We start from the raw sequence: 27,308 nt of genomic DNA, 5'->3' as shown, positions 1-27,308 counted from the left end.
ATCCAGGTCACATTATGCTTGGAAGATAAGTGGTTTTTGTCATCAAGGACTTGGCAAGGTGTTATGTATAGTCATGGGTGTGCAGTTGATCTGAGTCACAGATATGCTTGATGGAGAGAAACCCTTATGCCAAATTGTGAATTAGATGAGCGATTATCATTTCATTCAATCAGGAAAGACATTCAAGAGCATCTGGGGGGTCTTCATAGTGTGTCACTGGTGCAGCTGCATTTGAACATAATGAGCAGTGAAAACTAATAAAGGGGCCACTGACTCATCTCTGTCATTGATTAGTCAAGGGAGACCCCTGAAACAAAGTGGCCAATGGCCCCTGTGCCCCTTGTGGCTGTCTGGTCAGTCTATTCACAAACTGAGGCAGCTATTGTCTATATTTACTCTCACTGGTGGCTCAGTGACACTTGAGTTCAGACAAGGACAGAACTGGAGATCAAACCAAAGAATACAATTCACTATAGTCTGTTTAGTAGATACGTGCAGTATCAAATTGCAGTCACTGCAGCTCTAACACAATTAACCTATCCAAAAGGCTCTGCTCAGACATCATGTGATGTCTGATGATGGTTGTATGAGCTTGATTTATCACTTTGGTTTGCTGGCATCTCTAGGAGTAAACAGCACATCAGTAGGATAAATGTTTTGGCACTTGGTTGGAAGCCGTGGAGCTGTAAATATACTCAGGTTAAACGATAATAATTGTGAACATGGGATATGTGTGAAAACAAACTACGAACTGTAATATTCTTAAAAGATTACACGACCAGAGGCACTATTTCTCCTTCTGACAGCATCCTGATCTTCTCTGGTATCATCATGTGCTGACAACGCACATTTTCCACTGACGTCGCTCCATGTTAAGTCATTTCTCGTATTTTGGATGATTGCATCGCAGACAAGGGGAACAGAAACCATTTAGAAAGAGTTGGATGTGATTCTATGGAAGTTTTGTCCCGCCCTCCCCCATAAAAGAGGGAACGGAGGGCGCTCCCAGCCTCCCAAGTCGGAGACGGGACATAAACTTTACGCGCACAAGTTTCCTTTTTGGAGCACAAGCTGCGCTGCAAGGTCAGAGACGCAAGGTAGGTAACATGATTTTTATGGATGAAAACACTTTCTCAGTTATGATGTGACACATTGAGCAGTTTTAATTCAACTTGACGGGCACCTTTGGACATGTCATGTGCGCATACGGACAAATATTTAGATTTAGATCAGTACTGTTACATTTTGAACCTCTTTTTCATTTGAAAGGCACGTTTTCGTAGCCTAAATCTACTATTCCTGGTTATATAATACTGGTTCTGGTATGGTTTTATTTAATCCGTGCCTGTACGACTTCACATGAAGCTCTAACTGAGAAAAAAAAAGTGTGGGTTGATCACCAAAAATGCAGCCAAAGTCCTCATTCTGACAGCGTCCACTTTCAAATAATCTTCCATAAATAAGCGAGTAATTCCTTAATCCATTACCTGTCATTGAAATGTCAATCAGTAGATGCTGAGACACAGTGTTTGCACGTGCGTATGTGTGTGTGAGCTGAAGGATAAAGGTCAGTTTTTGGCTACTGGGATGGCAAAGCACACAGTGACCATGTTTGTAAAGCTTTCCAGGACATTCCCTGAACTGATAGCTGTACAAACAAGCCAAAAGACTATTTTTCATTCACAGAAAACAGGCCCATATAAAAATCTTTATAAAGGAACAACACAGATGAGTTTCATGTTCAGTGAATCAGATTTCCTCATCACCAAGTGGACTCTTTCTCTGTTAAAATGTCCCTCACTCTCTATGAATGTTGTAGGCAAACACACAGAGTCTGGGCGCTCTTTAGGCTGAGTCCAACACAACATAGCAGTGGGCAACATGCCTGTTAAAAGACTCCCAAGATCTGGTAAAATGATTTAGAACCCACAGCACACAAAGACATCATTGATTCTCTAAATGCAGCTGCAGTGCACTTTGTTTTGGCTTTCGCCTGTTGTATGAAGAAGGACCGAGCTGCAGATGTTATGTTTATTTTGGTGAGATTATTTTAAAGGCCTCTAGGTTTTATTTTTATTCATCTTAAATAGATGCACTGCATGCTTTGCCCAGTGAATAGGCTGGAATTAGATTTCCCAATACCAGTGCACAGGCAGCCAGGCAGATGCACTTGAAATAACCAGGTTTCCACATGTCTTATTATTTTTGAAACAGAAGTGTTATAATTAGTACCTTAGCACTTGTAGATACTGTATGTTGAACTTTTTTTTTTAAATAAAGTAATCTGCAGACATCTTCTACTTGTGCTTTCTGTAGCTGCTCCTCTTGTGGTGGGAATCCATCCCAAGGACAGGCAGCTTGGGAAGAATGTGATAACAAAACAGTTCGTGAAAGAGCACCAAAGTAATTGGTCAGGAAAATTGTTGCATGAAGCGTTGAAAGAGAAGTTCATCATGCAGACCGATTTTGAATTAATCTCTAATTTTGAACTTTTCCAGCATGAAGTGTCACACAAGTCTCTTGCGATTTGGCACAAATGCAAGCAGCGAGGCAAAAACAGGAAAAGTGAAATAGAAAACACCTGGTTTTGAATCTGCTGTCTGATTTGAAGTCACATCACTTACTCACAGGATCAAGCCTGTCATACTCTGACTTTGTGCGGTCACTTTGTCTCTACAAAGAAAAGCCCCAGAAATCTCGTGTGATCCATTCATTTCTATACTTTATATTACTTTATTCATTACAATATGTCATATTTCCACAGCACTACTTCTGCGAGTTTACACACTGTAAGTGGTGTGTTAGTCCTGCAGGTTTGCTGAAACAGTTCATGCCCCACCAGCTGTTAAAGGCAGAAATGAATAATGGACTGAAATGCAGTATTTGCACAACATCCCCACCATGTTCCGGGGAAGTGTGGCAAACAATAACACTGTCATAGAAGGGAGGTCTTGTTATTTCAGCATTGTGTTTTCAACAACTCACAATTTTCCCCTCAAACAACCTCTGGTCATATTTTCACATGCCATCAAATATAAACCACAGCTTTCATCCCCTGTGGTGCCAAAAATGTGGGTGTGGAAAAAATGTAAACTTGGCAGGTGGTCAAATTAAAGCAGACAGGTTATTAAGTCAAAACATGTGTTTCTGATAATAACCGCGAAAACATACCAAAAATAACAGGGCACTGATTGTTATCAAGCTGAATACCAGACAACCTTTGCACTGTAAAGATGTTGTGTCACTAACCACTGTTTACTTTCACAGGCTAAAAGACACGAAAGTCATTCTCATCTGGGATCAAAATCTAGCCTGAAGAGACACTTACATTAACGAACGGATTTTCAGTTTTTTTGTACATTCTTTTAATGCAAAATGAACATCCAGAGTGCAGCATTGTTTTTCTGTTGGACGATTCTGTGCATGGACACCTGTCTAGGCCAGAACGACTGCACAGGTGTGGACTGTCCTGATATGCAGCACTGCATCGATACGGTTTTACCGAAGGGAGCCTGCTGTCCCACCTGCACACAACGGGGCTGCACCTGCGAGGGCTACCAGTACTACGACTGCATCCAAGCAGGCTTCCAGAAAGGGAAAGTCCCAGCGGGGGAATCTTACTTTGTGGATTTCGGAAGCACCGAATGCTCCTGTCCCCAGGGAGGAGGGAAGATAAGCTGTCGTTTTATTCCGTGCCCTGAAATTTCCCCCAACTGCATCGATATTTTGCAACCTGCAGATGGATGTGCTGAATGTGGGCGAATTGGCTGTACCCATGGTAACAAGAAATATGATGCGGGGCACTCTTTTCAGATGGACCACTGCCAGGTTTGCCACTGTCCGAATGAAGGTGGAAGGTTAATGTGTTCACCTATCCCCGATTGTGACATCCGTAATTCTAATAACCCCATGTGGGTAACGACCACTGAAAACAATAACCCTTTGAGAGACATTAGCGGTCGCCATGGAAGCCAACAAACGAGTCCCGTTAAGCCATTTTCCAAGCTGGCACCGGGAAACACTCTCCCGCTGTATAAGCCGGACCCACCCAGTTTTGGCGCAGAGGAATATGACTATACCCTGGCTCGGCCAACGTCTTCCACTATCCAAGATCTGGCCCAACCACTGGAATCTACTACAGCACCACCAGCTTACCCAGAGTCAAGCTCCACTTCCTTCAGCTCCCATGATGACAGGAGACATGAGCTGAGGGAGACACAAAAAAGGCCAGATTCAGAGAGGAGCAGAGAGGCTGAGGTCACACATAACACGGATCCAGCAACCACAGGGACTCGTGAAAGTGAAACATCAACATCGCTAACAACCACACCGAGAGTGACCACAGAGGACCACAGGCCACAACAGGAAAACGCTGAAAGGACCATTAGACATAACAGTGAAAGAGGCAGGGTGGTAGAAGGCACCGTAAAAGACACAACACACACAGTCCAAGCAAACAAGGGGGCAAGGCACCCTCACAAACATAGTCAAGGCACTCGCACAAGAGGTCACGGCGACTCCCGTTCTGCTGGCCATAAGGAACAAGAAAAAGTGTCGGCGGAGCGCAGGCAGCCGCTCGGTGAAGAGGAGCAGCAGGGCACATATCCCACAATTCAGTTCAGTCCCACCAGCAGAGCTCCAGTCAGGATGAGAGAGGATGGAGAGCAGCCTCAAAGACAACCCCAAACCCTCCACAACTACCAGACAGGAGACACAGAAGGTAAGTGAGCACACATTAAAGAGTTTGAACCAAGTCTGACCTGTGTCCCAACTCGCTGTTGAATCGAGAGGAAATCAGAAATCCTTTGATCCATTCAAGGCCCTCATCATGATAAATCACAGTGTGATGATTTATAGCCTAGTGATGAAAATGTTGTTGTCACTTTTTTCAGAAGACATTTTTCCTCTTCCTTCTCTCACATCCTGTATTTTGAGGAAGAATTCATAATCAGTCTACTCAAGCTGGCAGCTGTCCAGGAAAAACAATTGTCCATGGCAGGGCTGTTTTCCCTAGATAGCATTTATCTACCTTACTCAGAAGACAAAAGAACCATACTTAGTATGAAGTCATTTTCATGCATTCAAGTTGAGAGAATACTGTTTTTCATTCTCTAGAGGTTTGTAAATAGCGAGTAATACTAAACCTGACGCTGTATTTATATCGTTGTGCTTTCTAACATATCTGATAAATCCTGTAAGAGCAGCTGAAATTGCAATTTCTTTCCCTACTTTGCTCCGGCGAGAGTTCTGCCTCCTGCCTGGATCTTTTATGTGATTATCAGCATGTTCTCAAACAGATCTGTCCCCTTCAGGGCATATAGGCCAATCTACTGCAGGCACTGGCAGAGAAAGCAGATGATGAAGTGATTACAAGGATGTCTAGAGGATCAGTAACACTGTAAAACACCATTTCTTATTCCAAAATATGATGTTAGGTTATATAAAATTATTTGATAATGCCATATAATGATCCAAATGCTTTAACTTTGATGAATAATGTGATTTTATGAAATTCCATAAGAGTTAAGGATTAATAAAGTTCCTGCCAAGGGAAACCTAATTAGATCATAACTCCCCCTGTACATTATGGCTTTATGGCACAAGGTAGTTTCACTATATTGTAAGACCTCACTTTCATAGTGAGGTCTCACAATATAGTGAGTGGACTTAATTATAAATAAGTAAAATGACTTAGCCTTGTCATTTCATCCTTATAACCCCTTCAGTGACTGAGTTACTTAAACAATTAGTTCAGGATTTTGAGAGCCTTCTTATCGGTGGTGTTCTGTCCAGCAAACCGCAATCTGGAGGTGCGTAGTTAACCTACTTTACAGGATGATGTGTGTTGAGACCTGTCAGGGCTTTTCTTTCCTTTCAGCACCTGGCCTCCATAGGTATGTATAGTATATAATGAATGCATCTGTGAGGGGTCTCAGGGAGTGAACTCCAGAGGTACCTCTACCAGCGTTAACTTGGAAGTGGACACATTTTATGTGAAACTGAATGTCTGTGAGCCAATACAGAAACTCCTTTCTCAGGGGAAATAAAACAGATATTTGCTTTGACACACGTCCTCGAAAGTTTTCCACACTGTCCAAAAATGCATGAAGATAAAATCCAGCTATTCAAATGGGAATAATGGTTTCGTGGAAGACAGTTTGAGTTGAAAGTTAAAGTAGGAATGGTTTTTCTCCTGGGATAGGGAGCCAGCTAACTGCTCTGACGACTCAATCTGTAGGATGGAGGTTTCACTGGTGAAGGTCATTGGACTAAGGGAGGATTTCCAGAGTGGTGACATGTTAAAAAACCCAGCTGATAAGGGTCTGGACTGGTGTCTGTTGTCAATGCCATTAACAGACTATCCCTATGTTATTTGGAGAGGAAAAGAGAAAGCATGAATAACAAGGGCCTCAACTATTTTTTTACTGATCATAAATGGTCTGCTTTTGCAGTGGAACACGGCCCAAGATAAATGTTTTTTTTTTCTTTCACTCAATAATTCCTGCTCATTTGCCTTCTCTCTTTCCAGCCAGACACAGTGTGTGCTCAGAAGGGGGATGGGATTGTTTAGGCTGTCTGATGCTGGGCTGGACCTGGTATAGGATTTCTTGGGGGCTGTACCTGTGAGCGGCATAATACCCATGTGATGAATGAGACCACTGTTGTGGCGTGATTGCCAGACGGTACTCACTACTCCCTCATGAGCCGGTGTGATTACCCGTCTCCCGTGAGGTTGCTGGTTTCCCAATCTTCCCAGTAATCATCTCATCTGAAGCACACCTCCACACGTTTTCCTCTCAGTTACTCCCCTTCCTATTTTACCAAGTACCAAACCACTGAGGCGGAAGAAGTACTCGGATCTTGTACTCAATAAAAGTAGCAGTAACACATTGTCGAAATACTCTGTTACAAGCACATTTCATGCCTTCAAAGTGCAAGTACAAAAGGATAAACATCACTCATTCTGCAGATTGGTCCATTTCAGAATAATGTACATGATTGGATTCTATTAATTTATATAATAACGTGTTGATCACTTTAAAGTTTAAGCTTGTAAAGGTGGGACTAATTTATTTACACACTGATTGGTAGACTGTACTTAAAATACTTGATAAATGTGCTTACAGCAGTTATTTTCCACTGCTGCCAAACCAAACTGACCCAGAGGAATGCTAGACATGGATAATATGATCAGACCGAAGCATAGAAATCATCTGAAGTAAGGTGGAATAACTGAAGACGTGCTTGTTTTCATCAGCAGTACTGTCACAACATGCTGCATATGGGAGTGGGCTGAGCAGATGTATAATTTTCCTTAGGATGAAACGGAGGGTGGATTCCAGAGATGGTCGTGTGAGAGTTATTTCCCACTGCACCGCTACCGTGAAGATAAGTTTGAAGAAGATAGCTCTGTCTGGTCAATCCAGGGCGCCTTCCAAGTAATCTTTAGGAATTTTGGCGTGTATCCCATCCACAACGTGTCCTTACCGAGAAACCACCTCATCCACATGTCATCCATGCCTATAAATAAAAAAAAAAAAAAAAAATACCATCTGCTCCCAATCCAGTAAACCGCTCATAAAAAGACAACCACTGTATAAGTAGAGAGAGATTGGTGATATATTGTAACACAATAACAGATTTGCCTCTAGCACTCATGTGCATTTCTGTCATTAACACACAGGCAAAGTGCAGCTGTATACAGATGTTTTCCAACTTAGAGTACAAGCTACTATGAAATACAGTAAATCTCTCATATGAAATCTTACACTTGTATTTATGCTTCATTGATTTAATGATTTCTGATGCAGAAAATAGTTAGTTTTAATGGCACTTGTATAACAGCCGGTTAGGTAATATTATTCCTCAGTGTTATTTTCGTACATCAGGTCCAAAATCAGGATTTGGATAGATTTCCTCTGGCATGAAATCAGCAGATTTCCTGTGTTCTGGTCTGTGAACACACCTCGGAATATATAAGGCATAATAAGGCAACGGGAAACAGATTTAGACTATAAGACTCTGGAGAATATTTGGTCAGACGCGTGCAGTGGAATACACTTAACCAATTTAATATGCAAAACCATTTTCTAAAGCTGATGTTGTGTAATGCCATGCATGTGTGTGCTTGGGCGTGTCAAGGACACGTGTAGCATCTTCAGGTCACTCAGGTTATTTAACCACAAGGAGGCTGAAATGGATTGGATATTGTGAAACCAAGCTGTAAAAAAGTAACTTAACTTAAATATGCCACTTTTATTTATTTCAAGGTGATTAAACTTGTATTTTTCTGGTTTTTATTTTCAGAATACTTCATAACTTCTTCATAAACATGATTCCTTTTGACTTCAAGTGATAGTTGGATGATTTTACAGCAAGTTTCTAAAGAAACATATTGGCCGATGAAATAAAAGAACTGATTCTTCAAACTGAGAAATTGTGCAAGGAAATCAACATTTTTTTTTGTGATACTTGTCAGTGTGACTGAACAACGTAAAGTGGATACAGACAGCTTTTCAATTTCCCCCCTCATAGTGTTTCCCTGGTATCACTATTAGTGCCGCTGTTGCAAAGACAGAGTTAGCAACATGGCTAAAGCTAAACACCAGGCTACTGTCCAAAGCAAAAAACCAACCGTATGAATCCAATCCAATCCAGTTCGACCTAGAAATCCCAGTCTCAGTATTATTAAAAGGCTAAGTTTGTAACTTACTGATCTAGGTAAGTTTGAACCATCTCGAGTCCCGTTGGTAAGAGAAAACGTTTTTTTGTCTTTTGCAGTATAGAGTTTCCAAGGTTATTTCAGTTTTTCCACAGCTACCTGGGGATAGCGACCAGGGAAAACAATGCCTCTCCCTGTTTTGGTTACACAATGGAGGATGTGATTTCATTGTGCCGTAATTCGTCCTTCGTTTTTTGCAGGAGAAAACGAGCCCGGTGGCCGAATCTCATAGTGAAAGTGAGGTTTGTGGGGAACCAATCTGTACGCAGATGTTGCAGAACAGCCATTACACCATGCAATCATCATTAACTTCAGTTAACTTAAGTTAGACAGCTTCTTGTCTATTGCCAATTTAATATCTTAAATTATCAAACTTGTTTTCTCAAGTTCAATCAACCTAAAATTGTTTCACAAAAACGAAAAACTTAAAAGAAGACTTTAAACTAATTATTTCACCCAGGTTAGGTTAATTCAAATGTTTAAGGCGGCAGTTGAACTCACATTCTTTAGTATAAACAGCCCCAAATTGTTTAAAGTTAATCAGAGACTGAGGCAACCCCCTGTGGCCTCGCATCCTCTTTGATCCCGACTTAAGACCAGAGAATAGATGGATATATGATGGCTGGCTCACAATCTCAGGGAGATTAAGACATAACTTGTCAATAATTGAAACCTGAAATTTTGTTGTTTTGGAAATGAAGTCATGGTGACAGCAGTCCTCCCTGTTATGTCACAGCCAGCTGTTCTTGGACAGTGATTATGTGTTTCAAAAGACACTGTATCTCTGCGAGCGCTCATGTTAAAGGTGAGAAGAACATTGTGTCACTCCCTGCAGAGGCCTGCACGCACACACAAACAGGATGCTTTTAAGTTTTCAGCATCAATCATCTGACATGTTCAACCGCATGAGTTTGTATGTCACGGACACAGTGTTGGTCCTGTTCCCTTCGGCCCACCTGTACTGTAAATCACCGCCAAGTCCACAAAAGTAAAGACACATGAGCCCTGATTAGTGGCAGCACACTGCTTTATGACATTTCCAGACATGTTGAGAGTTGCCCTTTCTGGTTGTTATTCTAGCTCCATATTTTCGGAGGGTGTGATGTCACCAGTTCTGCGCCTGGTGTTAATGCTATAGACCAATAGCCAAATATAATGACAGGCCTGGAACAGAGAGATGCTCCTTAGCCACCTTTCAAGTGTGTATGTTAGATCTCCATTGTGCGCGTACAATAAATCAGCTAATTATTGCACAGCTGAATGGAACAACCTGCGATACAGGCTTAATTAGAAGGTCTGTCGAAGAGACGAGAAGAGACTCAGATATAGCTCAGCTAAAATAGTTTGTCACTGTTTTCATTCCCAGTAGCTTTTTTCCTGCGTAAACACGGTCATGAACTGTATGCATTTTACCTCCGTATACATCCCACGTTCTGTATGGACACATGGAGCAAATTTGTATAATGTTCATGGCGGGTGAACTGATTCCACCTGGAGAAAATGAAAAGGAGGCAAAAGAAGGAGGATGAATAATTACGTTGTCTGTCTTTTAATATACATTCACTCAGGTTCAAAGGGACTTGTTTAACTGCACGGCTGGCACAGATACTGTAGTTAGGTATCAAAGAGTCATTGTGCCTTTCAAGGTTTAGATTTTCTTATTTCTGAACCTTTAAATTATGCACACTGCAGCAGTCACTCGCTCTGTTCTGAGTGATTGCCTCGGTCTTATTGTGTAGCCCATAGGTGAGCCGGGGAGAGGCATTTCAGCAAAAATAAAGTGGACGTAGAAGTGAAAATGCTACAATAACCCGGGGCACTCATCTGTTTTGAATTGCAATAAGATTATTGCTTGATCTTTCCGCTGCCTGACCTCTACTCTCACTTAGCAAAACATGCCTTTAGTAAGTAATTAAAGGCACAATACAGTTTCTAACATTTCTCCATTGTTTAACGATGAAAAAACCATAAGAATCCCAGTTTGACCTAGAAATCTTGATGTCAGTGCTGCGAAAAGGCAGAGTGAAACATCCAGTTGTATTAATAAGTAGCCAGGTTTTGTTATTTACTGGACTCGTGTGACAGAATGCCAGTTTCACCGTCACCACTGCCGTCTCATGTCCTGGCGTTAAGGGGAACACCTGCGCTCTCTGGTGAGTGAACGCCCATCCGTTCACTCTTGTTTTACCTTGGTCTCTATCACTCTCCCTTTTCACTTTCAGTTTTTTATTTATTTTTTTTTTATTTTGCAAAGTTTCCACAGTTATCCCAGTTGTTCCACTCCACACCTGGGGAGAGCAGCTGGGGAAAACAATGTCTCTTCCTGTTTTAGTTGCTGCAGTGGCACACTCGCTTCCTCTTTGCCATAACTCGACCTTCACGTTTCCGGTACAAATCCAGCCCTGTGGCAGACTGAATAGCAGAGTGTAAGCAGGGTTTATAGGGAACCAATCTATACGCTGATGGTGTCTTTTTTATACAGATGTTACACTGATTGCACAGTGTCTTTACGTCAGATTGATATGTTAAAGCAAAAAAGTGAGCTATTGCAAGTATTTGCTTTCACTCTATTTTGATGAAGTACTGATCAAAATCAAACAGGGAATACAGTATGAACATGTATAATCATAGTAAGTAAAATACTTGTCAAAGTGAGTTAAAAGCATAGTTAAAAACACTCAGTGCAACACAAATACATCATGTATCGTGTGTATCCAAATACGGTGTGACAGAGTGTCATGAGTTGTCTTCTACAGTAGCCACAAATCAAAGCTGGAATGCACTGCCCTGTTATTGAAGGAACACGTATACATTTTCCCGTCTGTTCCCTGACCCAGTTTGAAATGAAGTGCTAATGTGTTACTCTTTCTCTCTGCCCCAGTTCTGATTAGCCGGGATTTAACAAAAAAGGCCAATTTTTACTCTGAAGGTAATTATATGGAATCTTTGGTTTCATACTTCTGTCTGCCAACGAAAGTGAGAGTAGAGTCAGGAAGTCTGAAAAGAGAAACACAGATTGTTGTACTTGCTATAGTCACCAAAACCAGCGTCTAGGACAAGTGTTCCCTCAAAGAAATCCAGTCCCACCACAAATATCCTGTAACCAGATGATGGGAAACGTTAACCATCCTCCCCCGGCTGAATTCTAGCCATCATTTGATGTGATTCCCCTCAAACACTGGCTGCACTGAGTGGGATAAAACTGGAACTGGGTGTTTGTGTTTCATTACAGTGTCTGCCAAGGCACTGGTGGAGACCTGCTGTGAGACAGGGGAGAAATGGGCTTCAGCTAATGGCCACTGCAACAACATGGAGCCACCCACAAGAGATAGGCACTCCATCTGCTGGTAAGGCCATTATTAAACGCCCATTCATGTCATTTTGCTCTGCACACTGTAAATCATCTTAAATAGTCTTCTGTGTAAGGCCATTTATCTGCTTTATTTGACTTATCAGCAAGCTGAATATAAAGATGGACTTGTTAAGTGACATAATGACAAAGAAATGTTCATTTTTTGTTATCAAGTGAGGGGTTTTTTAAGCTCACATTTCTTTGGAAACACATAAAGGTCCTCAGAGCTTTGACAGTTAAGTTCTAAGATTTCAATTTTAATTTCTCCTTCTAATTAAATTTATGAAAACTTCAAAACACATTTCAGTCAGCTTTTGCAGCAGCACTCGTGGGAAGAATAGCCAGCCCACTCGTCGTTGCCTTAGGGCCACAGTTGCCGTCCAAACCCCTCACTTTAGTTCTTTCTCCCGTTCTTTCTCTTTTCTCTGCCAGGACTGCCCAACAACAGTGCTGCCTCGGTTCCCTTGGACAAAGTCGATGTTTGGCCGGAATAAATGCAGCCAAAGCAGGAGATACGTGTCAACAGGATGCCAGCGATAAATGTGGGATTGACTCCTACAAGGCAAGTATTTGTGAGGGGATACCACGGCAAGGGGCAGACACAGTTCACCGGGTTCACAGACAGGCTGAATCACGTTGTAAATTTCAAATTAAGGCCTACTAGAGCCTGAATTAGAAGATGTTAATGCTCTATTAAACAGCAGAATTGAAAACATGTACTAGTCTGAGTAGAAGGTAAGAGTCTCCTGCAGCAACTTTATTCTCGATATCTCCTCTGAGCATTACTGCTGTGGTGCCAATTCCCTGTTATTAAATTACCTTATTGAATTCAGACAAAGTGATTTAGGGCCAATTACAACTGAAGATTCTTACAGCCTTAAAGTTTTACTATCTTCAAAGCAGCCCTCAGCTATTGGAAATGTCAGAAGTCAATTGTTTGGCCTCTCTGAATTGCCCAGACATGTAGCGATAATTGATGCGGTAAAACAGTAGCACTGGTAGACACGAGGCTATTATGGCTGTTAATAAGGGGATCAAGTCATGATGACTTTGCAACTGTATCGCGTTTGCCCAGATTCCCAAAACCACTAATTTGCCATCTGACCTTTGTGTTGAAGGGTACTTACTCAGTGGCCCAGAGGCCTTTGAGCAGCATGGGGTCATCGTCGACTCTGTCCAGCAGTACAGCTGTTAAATATTGGCTTTCACCACCTTACTACTGGACCCCTGTAGATTTAGTAGTGTTATGCCATCTTCAGCCATGGAACATTACAGTGGTCATTACTTCAGTTTTATGTTTCGCTATGCCCCCTGCACTCTAAGTGCTGATCTTGCTGAGAGCTACAGCATAACAGTAAAAGGCTGTGAGCAAGGGGAGAGTTGGTAAACATTCAGGCCTGAAACAAGCAAAGTTCAGTTCAACAAGAGAAATTCCAGAGTCATTCTGGTGGCTTTGTGAGGCCATTTAAATACCAGGCGTGTTAAAAAATACCCAAAGGTTTTTTTCTGATTATCAGAATCAGTGTTTCTTGATCTGTTTGCCCATTGGCTCTGATGCAGCATGCAGCATGCAGTCTGCAAAGTAACTAGCAACTAGAGTTATCAAATAAATGTAGTGGAGTAAAAGTACAATATTGGGGGGAAAAAATGTAAATACTCAAGTAACATAGAGGTACCTCAAAAATTACAATACTTGATCAGATGTACTCAGTTACATTCCATCGCTCATAAATTCAGTAGTGCTTTGAGCTAAATGCTAATGTTAGCATGCTTACAGTTCTTACATTATGATGTTCAGCAAGTAATGTTTATCATGTTTAGCACACATGATAAACATTAGCATGCGTTTAGTTAAGCACATTAGCATGCTAATGTCTGTTAATAAATAGGCTACATACAATACAATACAATACAATACAATACAATACAAGGTGACCAGTTATTAGTTTTGCAGGTCAAAAAACAAACAATTGACCTGATGGTGGCACAAGACATGAAATCAGAGGATCACCATTAGTATTTATCTTTGTGGCACCATTAAAATTTCATGTCAATACATTTCACAAAAAGAAAACAACCTCATGGCAGAACTAGTTGAAAGGCAGGGGATCAATAAGGACAGTAACCCTCTTCGGACCATGATATCAGCACTTTGTGGTCAAATCTTTAAAGACTAAACACAAACCTCACAAATAATATGAACCACTGATTGTTACCCTTTTCATTAAAGGGATTTTGATTTTTTTTCAAATACAGCAGCTTCTCTAATGAGCTACATGACCCATGGCTACTTGTGTAAAGACTGACTGTGTGACATCTACCTGCAGGACTGCTGTGACTGCTGCTCTCTGGGGCTGCAGCTCCGCAGCGAGGGGCATCGCTGCGAAGCCCACCAGTACCTGGGCTTCCACTGCAGACGTGTCTTTCTAACCTGCTGCGAGGGGCAGGAGAGCAGAGCCGGGGATCAAGACGAAAGGCACACTGTCAGAGAGAGGCCAGCTCTCAGCCCCACCGCACCGCCTAAAAAAGGTACTGCCAGCAAATATTCGCACATGCAGACACTCAAACAGAAAAACGCTAATGCAAGCATGCTCTCTGCCAAGGGAGGGGTTGGGGCATGGAGTACACTCTGGTGCACTGCTAACATGAATGATGCAGACTTGCAGCAAAGAAAAAGAGAGAGAGAGAGAGCGATCATGTGGACCACAGAGAAATAGGGAGCGTGAGAACAGGAATGTTCACATGATATATCAGTCAAGTGTATGAACTTTACAGCAGACTGGAGTGTCTGCTAACAGCGACAAACACGCAGGTCCACTCACAACCTCCATGAAACGTCTTTATCCTCAAACTATTATGATAACCTATGAGGCTGTTTACCTTATTTTACCATGCTTCTTTAGTGATCTGAAGTCCGTTAATTCACACCAGGTGTTGACATGCATCTCGACATTCCTCTTGGTTGACCACTTGTGATCAAATCTCACATTTTCCCTCTATATGTGAATAAACACGAACCATACGTCACGGGGAGAAACGGACACAAGAAAGAAATAACTTCATACACAACCTTTGCCGAATTGACAATAAGACCCAAATAATTAAGAATAAGTCATAAACAGGTTTTTGTTAAGTTAATAATGTTTGCCCTGTTTCAACAATTCACAAAATTGAGAGAAGTTATAAGGGAGTCTGGGGGATTTCTCTTCCTCTTAATCTCCTTGTTGTTGTTGACTGTGTCGGCTAGTCGCTGTGGCTGCTTTGACCTAGAGTATGTTATAACTTACTGTCTTGTAAGTTATCCTGGACATTCAAATTGCTACAAAAAACATGAATGTCCCGCACCATTTACTATGATGTCGTTGTATAGGCCGACCTCTCAGCACCCCCTACTGTGACTGACTACCAGCATCTCTAAATGGATGGAAAAAGTAATGATTTAAACTGAAGACAACCCAATTTTTTCCCCACTAGCCATTAAAAGGAAGCATTGTGGTGAGATGCCTCAACCATGCTGAAAAATGATGCACCTCATTGGCCTCCCAGAACAAAGTATAATAGCCGAGATCACCCCTGTAGTGTAATTCTAAGAGATCTAGTGCCTGTCTGCCTACCTGGCATTGCATTAAATCTTTTTTCAATAACCATTATGTTGTTGGGAGAGTTCTGGCTCTGGTTTGGTTTGGCTGCTACGAGGGGAAACATTTCAAAGTCATGTTAAAACAACTTACTCATTGAGATTGTGAGTGATCAGGCGCTTTTCCTTCAGTTGTTTTCTTTAATTTATGGTTAGTTTGTTAATTTTTATTTTCCCTCTCATTTGGGATTAGACACCGCTTCGTGGAAAACAGAGGAAATATCGGAGGACATCCTCCTGTTACATAAATGCAAAGCACAAAGAAAGACATTAATCATAACACTAACCAGCATAATCTACTACGCACAGTTGTTTGGATCAGAATCTGGGGAGGTTTTGGGTGCCGGGTCGGCGCATTGAGCTTCTTCCTCGGGCTGTTCCTTAGCAGTCTTAGCGGTTACGTCGGGGGGGTTGCTGGTGCTTGGTCTGCGATGGTGTTTGGGTGGTTGGTGTGTGTTGGGTGGCGGAGCTTTGCACTGTGGACGGGTGATTGGTGTTATTCACTTCGCCTGTCGGAGGTTTTGATGCTGTGGCTGATCTGTGTATATGTGTATGTATGTATTTGTGCTGTCTTTTTTTGCCTTCTTGTTTTAACTTCTCCTCATCCTGAGTGTCCTGCTTTTGCTCTGTCTCTCAAAGCACAAGCTCTGTTTTTAAAGGTGCTATATAAAGTTAGTAATATGTTATTATTATACTACAATATATCTGTATGTTTATTTTTGATTGATGGCATTTTGTGCATGTTGTTATGCACTTTGTTTTAAAGAGTCCATTTAAGGAAGGGCGTTGCACAGAGTATAACTAATGTGGTACACGGCAGTGGTTGATGCTGTGTATTTATCCCTGCAAAAATAACACTACAATAAAAACGAACAGGAAAAGAAATCCTCCTTACACTGTGGCCATTTTGTCCTCCCTGTAATTATTACATTTAGCAGGTGCTTTCCTTCTTGCAAAGTAATAAAACTATGTTAAATGTTTTATACACTTTTCATTATGCCTGTGAGAACACAAACACTTTCTCCTTGTGTTGTAGTATCCGACAGCCCGTACCCTAAAGAGGCCTTCTCCATTGGCGAGGAGCAGGATGGGGAGAACGCAGTGGAGGGTCCTGTTGAGGAGGAGGACACAGACGAGTGCCTACTGTATGAGGGCAACATCTGCCACCACAGATGTGTCAACACGCCGGGCTCTTTCCGGTGCGAGTGCTTCCCTGGATACGTGCTGCAAGACGACGCTTTCACTTGTGCACAAGGTAAAGTGAAGACCACCAATCTTGTTTTGTCACACACACAGGAACAGGAAAGCGACTCTCTGTGCCATTTACTCTTTGAAATATGATTTACAGTCTGCATTCCTCTCAGGAAGAGGCCATTTGTTGTAATTTGTCTACACATTCACAGTGTATTATTTTCCTGGTCTCTTTGAGTTCCTTCCTGTCTGCAAGCACTGATACTGACTAATGATAGTTATTTTAATCGCACACTGACATAGCTTTCCTGGACTGACAGGAAAGCTCAACTAATCGCATCTCCGCTGTTGTCAAAAAGCTTTTCACTATTTGAAAATCATTCTTTGCACAAACTGAAGGTCTCCAGTTCAGTTTAGAAGTGTTTCCAGGTAATGCTGTGTGACGTTTCTGCAGCGCACCAGACTTTAATCAACAGCGGCTTTTCGCCAACACAAGCTTGTCTCAACAGGATACTAATGCCAGAGCTCTCAGCAAATTACAGTGAGGAATGGGGCTCACTAATAAAACCAAATGTTTGTCTGCAGGCGATGTGTTTTCCTGTCTCACCTTCACTGCTATTACAACTTTCATCTGTAGCCACTGGCCTCATATCGTTGGATGAAAATGCAGGATTTGCACGAGGTTTAAGCCTCTAACTAAGACCGCAGTAGATTGAGAGGTGGAAATCTTGATTACAGTGTAATTCATCGCTCCTGTGATGAGATTATTCATGTTTCTGCAGAGACGCTGGACGAGGAGAACAGACTGAAGGAGGATGACAGAGCGGCGGCGGCGGAGCCCACTTCACCGCTTCCGCCTCCCACCGAGCCCTCTGTCCCACTCAACCCCTGTGAAGGTTAGAAACGTGCAGCTTAATGAGCGGCGAGACAGCCCGCGATGAGCACTTTCATTCATCGCAACATCTCAGTCAGAGAATGGAATATGCATCGCACTGTAGCGGTTTGTGTTTAGAGGAGAAGCCAGCACAGGCTGCTATAGATTGACATGTTGTTATTTCCAGCTCACCCTTTCCATGAAATGTAATTGTGCCGCAAATGTCAAACACGAGCACCCAGATGCTATCAAAGGTTAGTTTGTTTTCAGCCACTCATTCTCACGAGTTCTCCATATTATAATCCGCTCAGGGTCGCATTTTGTTTCTCTTGTTTGGTTGCCATGACACCAGGGTGGAGGTCTAACCACACTGTGAGCCAAAAGTAGGAAATACAATATGAGCAGGTCAGGGATCAACCTGGAACAAGGAAATGAGCGAACAGCAATACAGTAAATAGTGTGCTTGTCTCCCACCCAGAGCCACAAAGCTCTCCTCTATTTCACCCTAAACGCTGCTGTGTGGAGCTGTAGTTCAGTACACTTGATCTGACCTCACTAATACAGTATTATTTTCAGGCAACAGCCCGTGTGAGCAACACTGCTCCTCAGTGGGCGGAAGGCCACAGTGCTCCTGTTCCCCAGGATTCTCCCTCAAGGCTGATGGACGCACCTGTGAGGGTAAGGAACTAAAACGCAGTTATAATGCTGAGAACATTTTGTTATATCACACCCAGACAGCATGTGGAAACTTTTGTGCAATCATCGAAGTGAAAAATGGCTGGCAATTTAAGCCCGCGTCTCGGGTTTCTTTTTCAGCTAGAGGAGTTCGGTTCCAGTTGACGAGAGTTATTTGGCAAGACTGTCTGCCACTGATTTGTATTTTTCTCTAATCAGAGCCTCTAGATTTGCAGAGGAGATACAGCCCTAATCCCCTTCACTCACTGTGATGCAGACAAAAAAATATATAACTGTGAGACTTCTTCTCAGTCTCCATCCGAGGGATCATCCCATGCATTATCACGATGTATCTCACCACCTGTGTCCCATATATGCACTTTATTTCCACTCAGAATGGTGGTGAGCTGTGTCTTTTATCATGAGGCTGATCAGCTCTATGTGTCTAAGCTGTCTCCCTGGGGATATATCTTTAAATTAAGCCATAACCACTGGTCTGTCTCTTGCCTGACAGCAGCAAACTGTGCCAGTGACACAAAGCGGCACTGTATGGTAACAAATTTCTCATTGTGTGGATGTTGTACCCACTGGCCTTGGCCCTAATCTCTCTTCCAGAGGATAGTCTGACCTGTCTCTTTAATCTGCTTCTAACTGCTGACGGTCACACACGGGCCTGAGTTGATGGTGTTTTTTACACATCTCCCTGCTTTTTCTAAACCCATTCACCCAGAGTCTTCTATCGGCACTTTTCATTATCTATTCTCTTTCTTCACAGTGTCTTTTGTTCTTTTTTTAAACCTGCAGATATAAATGAGTGTTTGTCCGCACGTGCCTGCCAGCTGAGCGAGCGCTGCGTGAACACTGTGGGGAGTTATACCTGTCAGAGGCTGATCACCTGTCCCCCGGGACACCAGATCAACAATGACATTTGCGAAGGTACGCCGCCCCTTCTCAGCATCAAAGCATTGACTTCTACCCACAGTGAATATGTTGTAAATACCAGCAGGAGAGCGTTTGTATGACTGCATGTTCACAGTGTAAGGAAAGCACATTGTTCAGGCAACTTTTACCACCCTTGAGAGTAAAGTTTTTTTTAATTCTTCATGTCCACTCATAATGTAATTTTTAATGTGAGCACACAGACACGAGGGAATAATAAAAAACATAACTCCAATGTGCTATTTCCATAGAATTTGCTTGCTGTTAATTCTCAGTATCCAGAGCTGCCTGGCTCGTCTTAGTGGGCGGCGCCCAACTCTGCGATGCAATAGCGAGCCTCCCAATATGTCTCATTATTTCCATGCACCGTAAACTTGGCCTGTGCAGAGGTCTCACTCATGAAGCAGCAGCAGTGTTCAGCAAGAAATACCCCTAAAATGGGTTTTACGTGTAAGAGCTCTTTGCCACTGCAGATGGGCTTCTGTGGGCTCAGGCAGGGAGACTCAACTAATCTGCAGCTACTTGTGAAGTTGAAGAATGTTCAATCAGGCAAAATGAGCATTTAACAGGAAAGTATGTTTAACGGTAAGCCTCCCAACAGCTGCCACTTGAGCGCAGACTGAAAAAGACATCCTTGTGCCGCCCTACCTATTCCCTTTTCATGACTTACTCAGAGAAACGCTCCTTTTGCCTGCTCTTACAAATGAAGCAGAGACACCTCACAGGGAGAGACTGAATTGTGTCCGTCTCCCTTCTCTCGACAGAATGATTCTGTTTAAATCAAATGAAATTGTGCAGTCTTCGTCATATATATCGGCTGTCTTTCTAACCCAACAATCTTTAATACTTTCCGCCAGAATGACACATTTTATGGTCTTTCTCTCTCTCGCTCAATCGAACCAAAATGCCCAGATGTCAGACAAATATTGCCGAAATCAATGCGACTTACTCTCTCCAGTTATAGCAGTTTCTTATTGAAGAACTTGACACAAACATCAAATTTACACTTTTCTCACTGTCAAATACAACCCAGGAAATTGCCTGTATGTCCCTTGCCAAATGAAAACTTGCAGCATGAATTTCCATAGTGCAGATTTACCAAACTGTAACAATATTAGACTCAACATGGAGCTCAGGTGTGATTACTTTGTGGAAACATTTCACTTCTTGTTTACATCATCCAAAACACAGGAGATTAGGCCGAAAACAAAAAAACATAATGGAAATAAGGAAAAAGAAACATCAAAAGTACAAAATGTATTAAAATTATATATATATATATATATATATATATATATATATATATATATATATATATATATATATATATATATATATATATATTATTAAAAAAATATTTGACAGTACGAAGGCAGAGTACAGTTATTATATTCCTGGATCACCAATATTCTGCTCTATGCATTCATATTTCATTTATATTAAAAAAACAAACCTTAGGAAATAGAGGTGAGTGGCTAAAAGCTAACACCAGCATGGCAACATGGCCACAAAATTACAGACTAACTTGTTAATGTTTGGCAGGTACACCATATTAGTTCAGATTGTTAGCATGCTAACATTTGCTGATTAGCAAACACAAAGTAGCCTCCAGCCCGAGGCCGGTGGGAATGTAATCAGTTCATTTTCAGGTGTTTGGTCATCAGCTGAAGTGTTGAGCAAATTAAACATATGTTCAGAGGGGGTAAATAAAGTAGGGCTGCATGGTATGGTCAACAAAATCATGTTGCAATTACTTTGAAAGATTATGTGATATGATTAGGAATTAGTGTGGATGATAATTGTTGCATCACAATCTTAATTTTCACAATGATGTGACATTTGTTGAGTTTGTACAAAACAAACATGTTTTCATAAATCTGGAGAACAACATTCGTAGACCGGTTAATTGTGCAGCCCTAAGAAGAAAGGGTGTGATAAAAGGAGAAATAACCACAATGAGTTCAAGAGGTTAAATTCTCACATACAGCGAGTGGACTCTTCGATCTTTGCAGGTTCCTCGAGGCCGTTACCTTCACTGGGAGGTCACTGCCAATCGCTCACACATTTATCCTGCTTCCTGGCTTTTCTCTCTCTGTCTCTGTCGATGTGAGGCTCACTCAGCTCTTACCGTCTCTGCCGGGCATGTGTCAGGATGCTCAATCACTATCAGCTGTTTGGAGACCTACACTGATATCAGCAGGGCTGCCTGCCAGAGCTGGTTCAGGCCTCGATACAGCATACAGAGGGGCAATCGTGCGGGCCTGCCTGAAAACATGAGACACTCATGCATTATGCAGACACAGACACAAGCATGCACCACATTTTGAGATTGTGATTTCCCTCCAGCTTCGGTTCATACGCTGCAAACAGATGTGGAAGGCTGATTGACAGGAGTAGATCCCTCAGTCGGCAGGTGTTAGAAGACTCGGGGGGGGGGAATCACTACCGCAAAGTTCATTCACACACTGCTGGATGTGACTCCCTCTGGTTTGACTCATTAGATATATTCATCTCGTTGAAATAATAAACTGTCATTCATTCATTCATTCATTCAGTCTGCTAGTAATGAGTAATTAGTTACAGATAAGAATCCTAAGTCGTTGCACATCTCTTGTCCTCTTGATTAACCTCTAATGTATTGACAGGGATAGCTTTATGATATATGAACTGCAGTAGATGGGGAACATTTAACCACAGTGCCATCCAGTGGTGAAGTTTGGCATTACATGCTTACTGTATCTCATCACATGCACTGTAGTTAACACATGCAGTGGATTATTAGACTGAAACTAATAATGTTTGATTTGCTCTTAATCATTTCTTCAGTTCTCATGAACTCGTGTGTTTATCTCTTTCAGACATCAATGAGTGTGTGCAGCAGAGCAACAACTGTGGACCCGGCTTTGAGTGCGTGAATACCGAGGGCTCGTTCAGGTGCAACCCTAAACCTCGATGTCCTGTGGGCTTTAACCAGGATGCACAGGGTAGCTGTACGGGTAAGGAAAATCCCTTTCTTACTGAGATGATAATATGATTCCATACACGTCATTTTTTCTTGTTTAATTCTCCAGCAGAGGAAATAACCTAATAAAGTGATTGTTTAGGGTAAAGGAAATGTCATTCAGAATAAATATGCATCACTGTATGAGGGTTAAACAGAAACTTTGGACATTCCCAGTCTTATTCACACGCAGAAGTAAATGAACCAGACTGAGCACGAAATGTCCCCACTGGTGAATCACAGTCTGTGTACACGCACGCCATGCAGGTGAATCAGCGCGGCTACAGTGACAGAGGGGTTAAATGCCACACAGACAGGAGATCAGAGAGGTTGCTGTAAGGGGCTGTGGAGGGGTGGATAAAAGCCAATCCTCTGGCCGCCTCCAGTACAAACTGATACTGTGGAATTAGCCCCCAGGGGCAGGAACTGGGGCATGTCGAGGCAGCCGACGCCCCAGTAAAAGAAGTGTAAAAGAAATGCTCTGAGAAATGAGAAAATTGAGAAAATGTCAGACACACGCACAACAAAGTTATCTGAGGGAATGTGGCTGTGTGATGTGTGCTTTGATTTCACAGCGTGGCTAAAGAGCTGCCCTCTGGTCTCTTTGGGTCTTCCCTCTACTTCTTCTTCTTCTGTCTTTCTTCATCTTCATCGCTCTCTGTCTTTGTCTCTCTATGTGACAGACATTGATGAGTGTGGCGCTGGGGCCCAGCCCTGTAGCCCCGCATTTAACTGCATCAACACAGTGGGGTCCTACATGTGCCGGAGGAAGATAATATGCAGCCGTGGCTATCACGCCAGCCCTGACGGAGCCAGGTGTATTGGTATGATTTGTAATTGTTACACTTGAAAAATGTGTAATCTTTTGATTTGATATACATTAGGGAAGGGAGGCACTAAAGAAAAAAATCACATTCATTCATGAATTGGTGGCAGCTGAATGTTATCACTGATCTTCCATCTCTTTGACATTCATGTTTGTCATGTAGATGTGGACGAGTGTCAGGACGGTCTGCATCGATGTGGAGAGGGCCAGCTGTGCCACAATCTGCCTGGCTCCTATCGGTGCGAATGCCAAACAGGCTATCAGTATGACTCATTCAGGAGGATGTGTGTAGGTATGTTGGATGTCACACACGTCATCATGCAGTCGAAGTACACATGCTAAGTTTTTGCCTTCTCTATCCTTCCCTCCCTTTCGCCCTCCATTACTTCTTCACTCTTTCGCACTACTGTACACCCTCTTCTTTGCCTACCTACTCTGCTGCTCCTGATTATTATTCTGCGGCTGCTGCTGTTTCCCCGGCTCCTGCAGTAGCCACTGGGCCGATCACGTCTCCTGCTGCAGAGGACTCTCTCTTCTGCCCCTGCTGCTGCTGCTGCTCCCTCTATTTGTGATTCACTGTGTTGTGACTCTCATGATAATGGACTCTGCTCAAGTGTTTAGACTATCAGCAGGCAGCTGGTCCCCTCACATCGCACTCTCGTTGACATGCACACAAGCACGCTCAGGCATGCACACGTCCGTGGCCCGCGCAGGGCTGCGAACGCGCTCACGCTCGGTTGCACACATGTACTTGCACACATGGGTAAATGCAATACACACTCGCAGAGGTTTGATGACACTGCTTCTTCCTCTCAGATGTAAATGAGTGCTGGCGCTACCCAGGACGCCTGTGTGCCCAGACCTGTGAGAACACCCCAGGCTCCTATGAATGCTCGTGCACCTCTGGCTTCCGCTTATCCGGCGACGGCAAGCACTGTGAAGGTGTGTGTTAATGTCTGCCTGCATGGGTGTGGGAGAGTGTGTGCATCCATGTGTACATGTTGGTGCATGTGGTTGTATGTTTTTGTGAATCTGTGCGTGAAGATATGCCTGTGTGTGTTTGTTGTTGTACCAAACTTGTGCGTGTGAACTAGATTCCTGGACTGAGCTGATATTAAAGCCAGCCACTGTACAGCTCGTTGCTGAAGAGAGATGACAGTTAGTGGTATTAGTGTATTATACTGTACATCATGCCAGGCCTTCAAGCACAAACCAGTAAAAACATAATTGGCTTAATAACAACATCTTGTTTATATGTTGGGAGGAAAACATTGAAAATCCTTTGATCAGGTGAATTGTGACAGTAATGAGCTCTAACCACTAATCTCCAGATGTGAATGAGTGTTTGGCCAGCCCGTGCAGTCAGGAGTGTGCCAACATCTACGGTTCCTACCAGTGCTACTGCAGACAGGGCTACTACCTCAGGGAGGATGGGAACACCTGTGAAGGTGGGGCACGCTCTGTTACACATCACAAATACCGAATTTGTACCAAACTTGTGTTCGGACAAGTTTACGAATCAATCTCACATGATTTGCTTCCTCCTTGTGGCCCAGACATCGATGAGTGTTCTCAGAGCATCGGCCATCTGTGTACCTATAAGTGTGTGAACGTTCCCGGGAGTTACCGGTGCGCCTGTCCTGAATATGGATACACCATGTCTCCAAACGGACGCTCTTGCAGAGGTGAACCCAAAACCAACGAAATGCATCCAATCACCGCACTGTACCTCACTGAGTTCTGCTCTGAAATAGATTTTAAAAATGTCTCTGCACCCATTCGCTCTACATAGACTGTATAGTAATGGTTATGCTCAGATAAATATAATTGGTACTTTCACAGTGGCTCAGTAATTACACAGGCTATAAAACTTTATTGGACTAAAAATCTTGTCTCACTAATTTTAATTTTTTTCACTTGAGCAGTTTTTTCTCCCCCACAAGGACTCATTTTTGTCTTACACGGTTTTAGCAACGAGGCTTTCCCTCAAACTTCCAATCGTCCCGTGACTAACACACATTTCCTCAGCTGCAGGCAGTACACCAACCCTTGTGCATTAACTGTGTGTTTTATGTAGATATTGATGAGTGCACCACGGGGGCCCATAACTGCTCTCTAGCTGAGACCTGCTACAACATCCAAGGAGCGTACCGCTGTCTTTCTCTCAGCTGTCCACCAAACTACCGCAAAGTGTCCGACACGTGAGTGATGCAGTCAGTTCTGTTCTGTCTTTGTGGTTCATATGAGGTTAGATAATTGAAAAAGGGAGTTTCTTTAATATATCTTAAATCACTATCTCTTAAAATCTCTCCCTGGAAGACAATTAACACAATAAACTTTGAATTACCCTGATGTTGAAAAGTGCTGCACAAACAAAGCTGCCTTTCCTTCCCTGTTTCCCTTGTAGGCGCTGTGAGAGGATCGGCTGTCCGAGCTACATGGACTGTCAAAACACTCCTCTGAGAATCACCTACTACTACCTCAGCTTCCAGTCCAACATCGTCATCCCCGCCCAGATCTTCCGCATCGGACCGTCCCCCGCCTACTCGGGGGACAACGTTATCGTCAGCATCACGCATGGAAACGAGGAAAACTACTTCAGCACCCGGAAGCTGAACGCCTACACGGGCGCCGTGTACTTGCATCGACAGGTTGAAGGTCCGAGGGATTTCTTAATCAATGTGGAGATGAAGCTTTGGAGACAGGGGACATTTACCACGTTCCAGGCCAGGATCTACGTCTTCATAACCGGCAACCCACTCTAACTGTTAGAGATGTGCCGTGGCCACTATGGACCTTAATTCAGTTCATGAGGATTTTTTACATCACTATTTAACAATGTCAGTGTTGAGTAGTTAATCTCGCTTTTTTCCAGTTGAAGTTAATATAAAAAAGGTTGCTGTAAGACTAGTGGAATATTCACAGAGTTTTTTTTTTTGTGTCAGTTTCTATTTTCACTGCATTTGCATGAAAAAACCCTGTAATGTCAAATTATTCTTTCCTAATTTCTCACTCGATTTGCTAAAATATACAGTACATTTCATTCGTTTCCATGCCTCAGAAAACCCATGAAAAACACATTCCACATTTTCAAAAACCCATTAAAAACCTGCATCCAAAAATAATAACTTCAGAGATGCGGAGATATTTATTATACCAGCAGAATGAAACAATTTGCTATTGTTTTGATTATCGTAACCAGACATGAGTAAAGCATAAGAATGATAACAGACAGCCTCTAGCTTCTCCCCAGCTCCTTTTTTTTTTGTTTCAAACTGAGAGACTTGTATCCCAGTTTTCTGTTATCAGATGATGACGACGATGATGATGATGATGACGATGATGATGTGTGATTTGATAGCAGAGAAAAATTGTTCTGTCTCCCGTCACGGTGCTTCGTCAACTATGTCTGCTGCTGTTTATGTTTTGTCCTTGAAGTATTTTATATTATATAATTTTATATTACTCTATATGGTGTATTTTTTTTGTATCAGGCACATTATGAATGGATGTATCATATTTTTTATGCTAGATTCACAAGCAGCAAAGTATTTTAGTAAAATATATAAAAAAAAAACCACCAATGTGGTTTTGGTGAGTATCGGCTAACTTTATTTATTAGGAGGAATATTAACTGTGGTTTTGTTTCATAATCATTCCTCAGTAGTTCTCACTTTATATACTTGTTTGATTACGACTAATTCCTGCCTGTACACTGTCTATAGAGAACATTACTTCTCAGTGAAGTTGTTAAAGAATATAATCCATTCTTGTCAGGGCATGTCACACAGTAAGTGTCCGTGCCTATTTACATACCTGTTCACACCTCGCTAGTGAGCTCAACGTGAGCGTCATCCGGCAACTCACGGCTGTTTGACGCATGAACACATTTAATGATGGCTGATAAAAGCAATGATCATGTAATGTCTGATTTCTGAAATAAAATGACTACAGTCTTCTTATATTTATGTGTTAGGTCTCATAAACTCAGTTCATCTCCATCTGCTGTAGGTTGTAACATAGAAAGAGTTGCACTCCCACCTACAGGATGAATGCAGTACTACACCCTGAAATTCTGGCTTTCTTCCAAG

General features: G+C 42.4%; 1 protein-coding gene across 1 annotated transcript; it reads left to right on the top strand.

The window, feature by feature from the left end:
• Window positions 1-1,012: 1,012 nt before the first annotated feature.
• LOC140999210 (fibulin-2-like) lies at window positions 1,013-26,687 on the top strand. Its single transcript, XM_073469515.1, has 17 exons — window positions 1,013-1,097; window positions 3,268-4,720; window positions 11,955-12,069; window positions 12,507-12,636; window positions 14,402-14,603; window positions 16,748-16,966; window positions 17,685-17,798; window positions 18,353-18,454; window positions 19,256-19,387; window positions 22,249-22,386; window positions 23,075-23,215; window positions 23,381-23,509; window positions 24,034-24,159; window positions 24,549-24,665; window positions 24,774-24,902; window positions 25,295-25,418; window positions 25,625-26,687. The coding sequence occupies exons 2-17, from the start codon at window positions 3,376-3,378 to the stop codon at window positions 25,980-25,982; spliced, it is 3,621 nt and encodes a 1,206-aa protein (XP_073325616.1). The 5' UTR covers window positions 1,013-1,097; window positions 3,268-3,375; the 3' UTR covers window positions 25,983-26,687.
• Window positions 26,688-27,308: the final 621 nt, after the last annotated feature.

This window comes from Pagrus major, chromosome 7, assembly GCF_040436345.1.
Source record: "Pagrus major chromosome 7, Pma_NU_1.0".
NCBI classification, from domain to species: domain Eukaryota; kingdom Metazoa; phylum Chordata; class Actinopteri; order Spariformes; family Sparidae; genus Pagrus; species Pagrus major.
Note: the sequence above shows the minus strand (reverse complement) of the source record. Positions and strands in the feature narration are given on the sequence as shown.

Coding starts and splice junctions, on each gene's coding strand:
- LOC140999210 (XM_073469515.1), top strand. CDS start 3,376: ATGAACATCCAGAGTGCAGCATTGTTTTTCTGTTGGACGATTCTGTGC. Junction 12,637..14,401: donor GTGGGATTGACTCCTACAAG/GCAAGTATTTGT, acceptor ATCTACCTGCAG/GACTGCTGTGACTGCTGCTC. Junction 22,387..23,074: donor TGCACAGGGTAGCTGTACGG/GTAAGGAAAATC, acceptor TCTATGTGACAG/ACATTGATGAGTGTGGCGCT.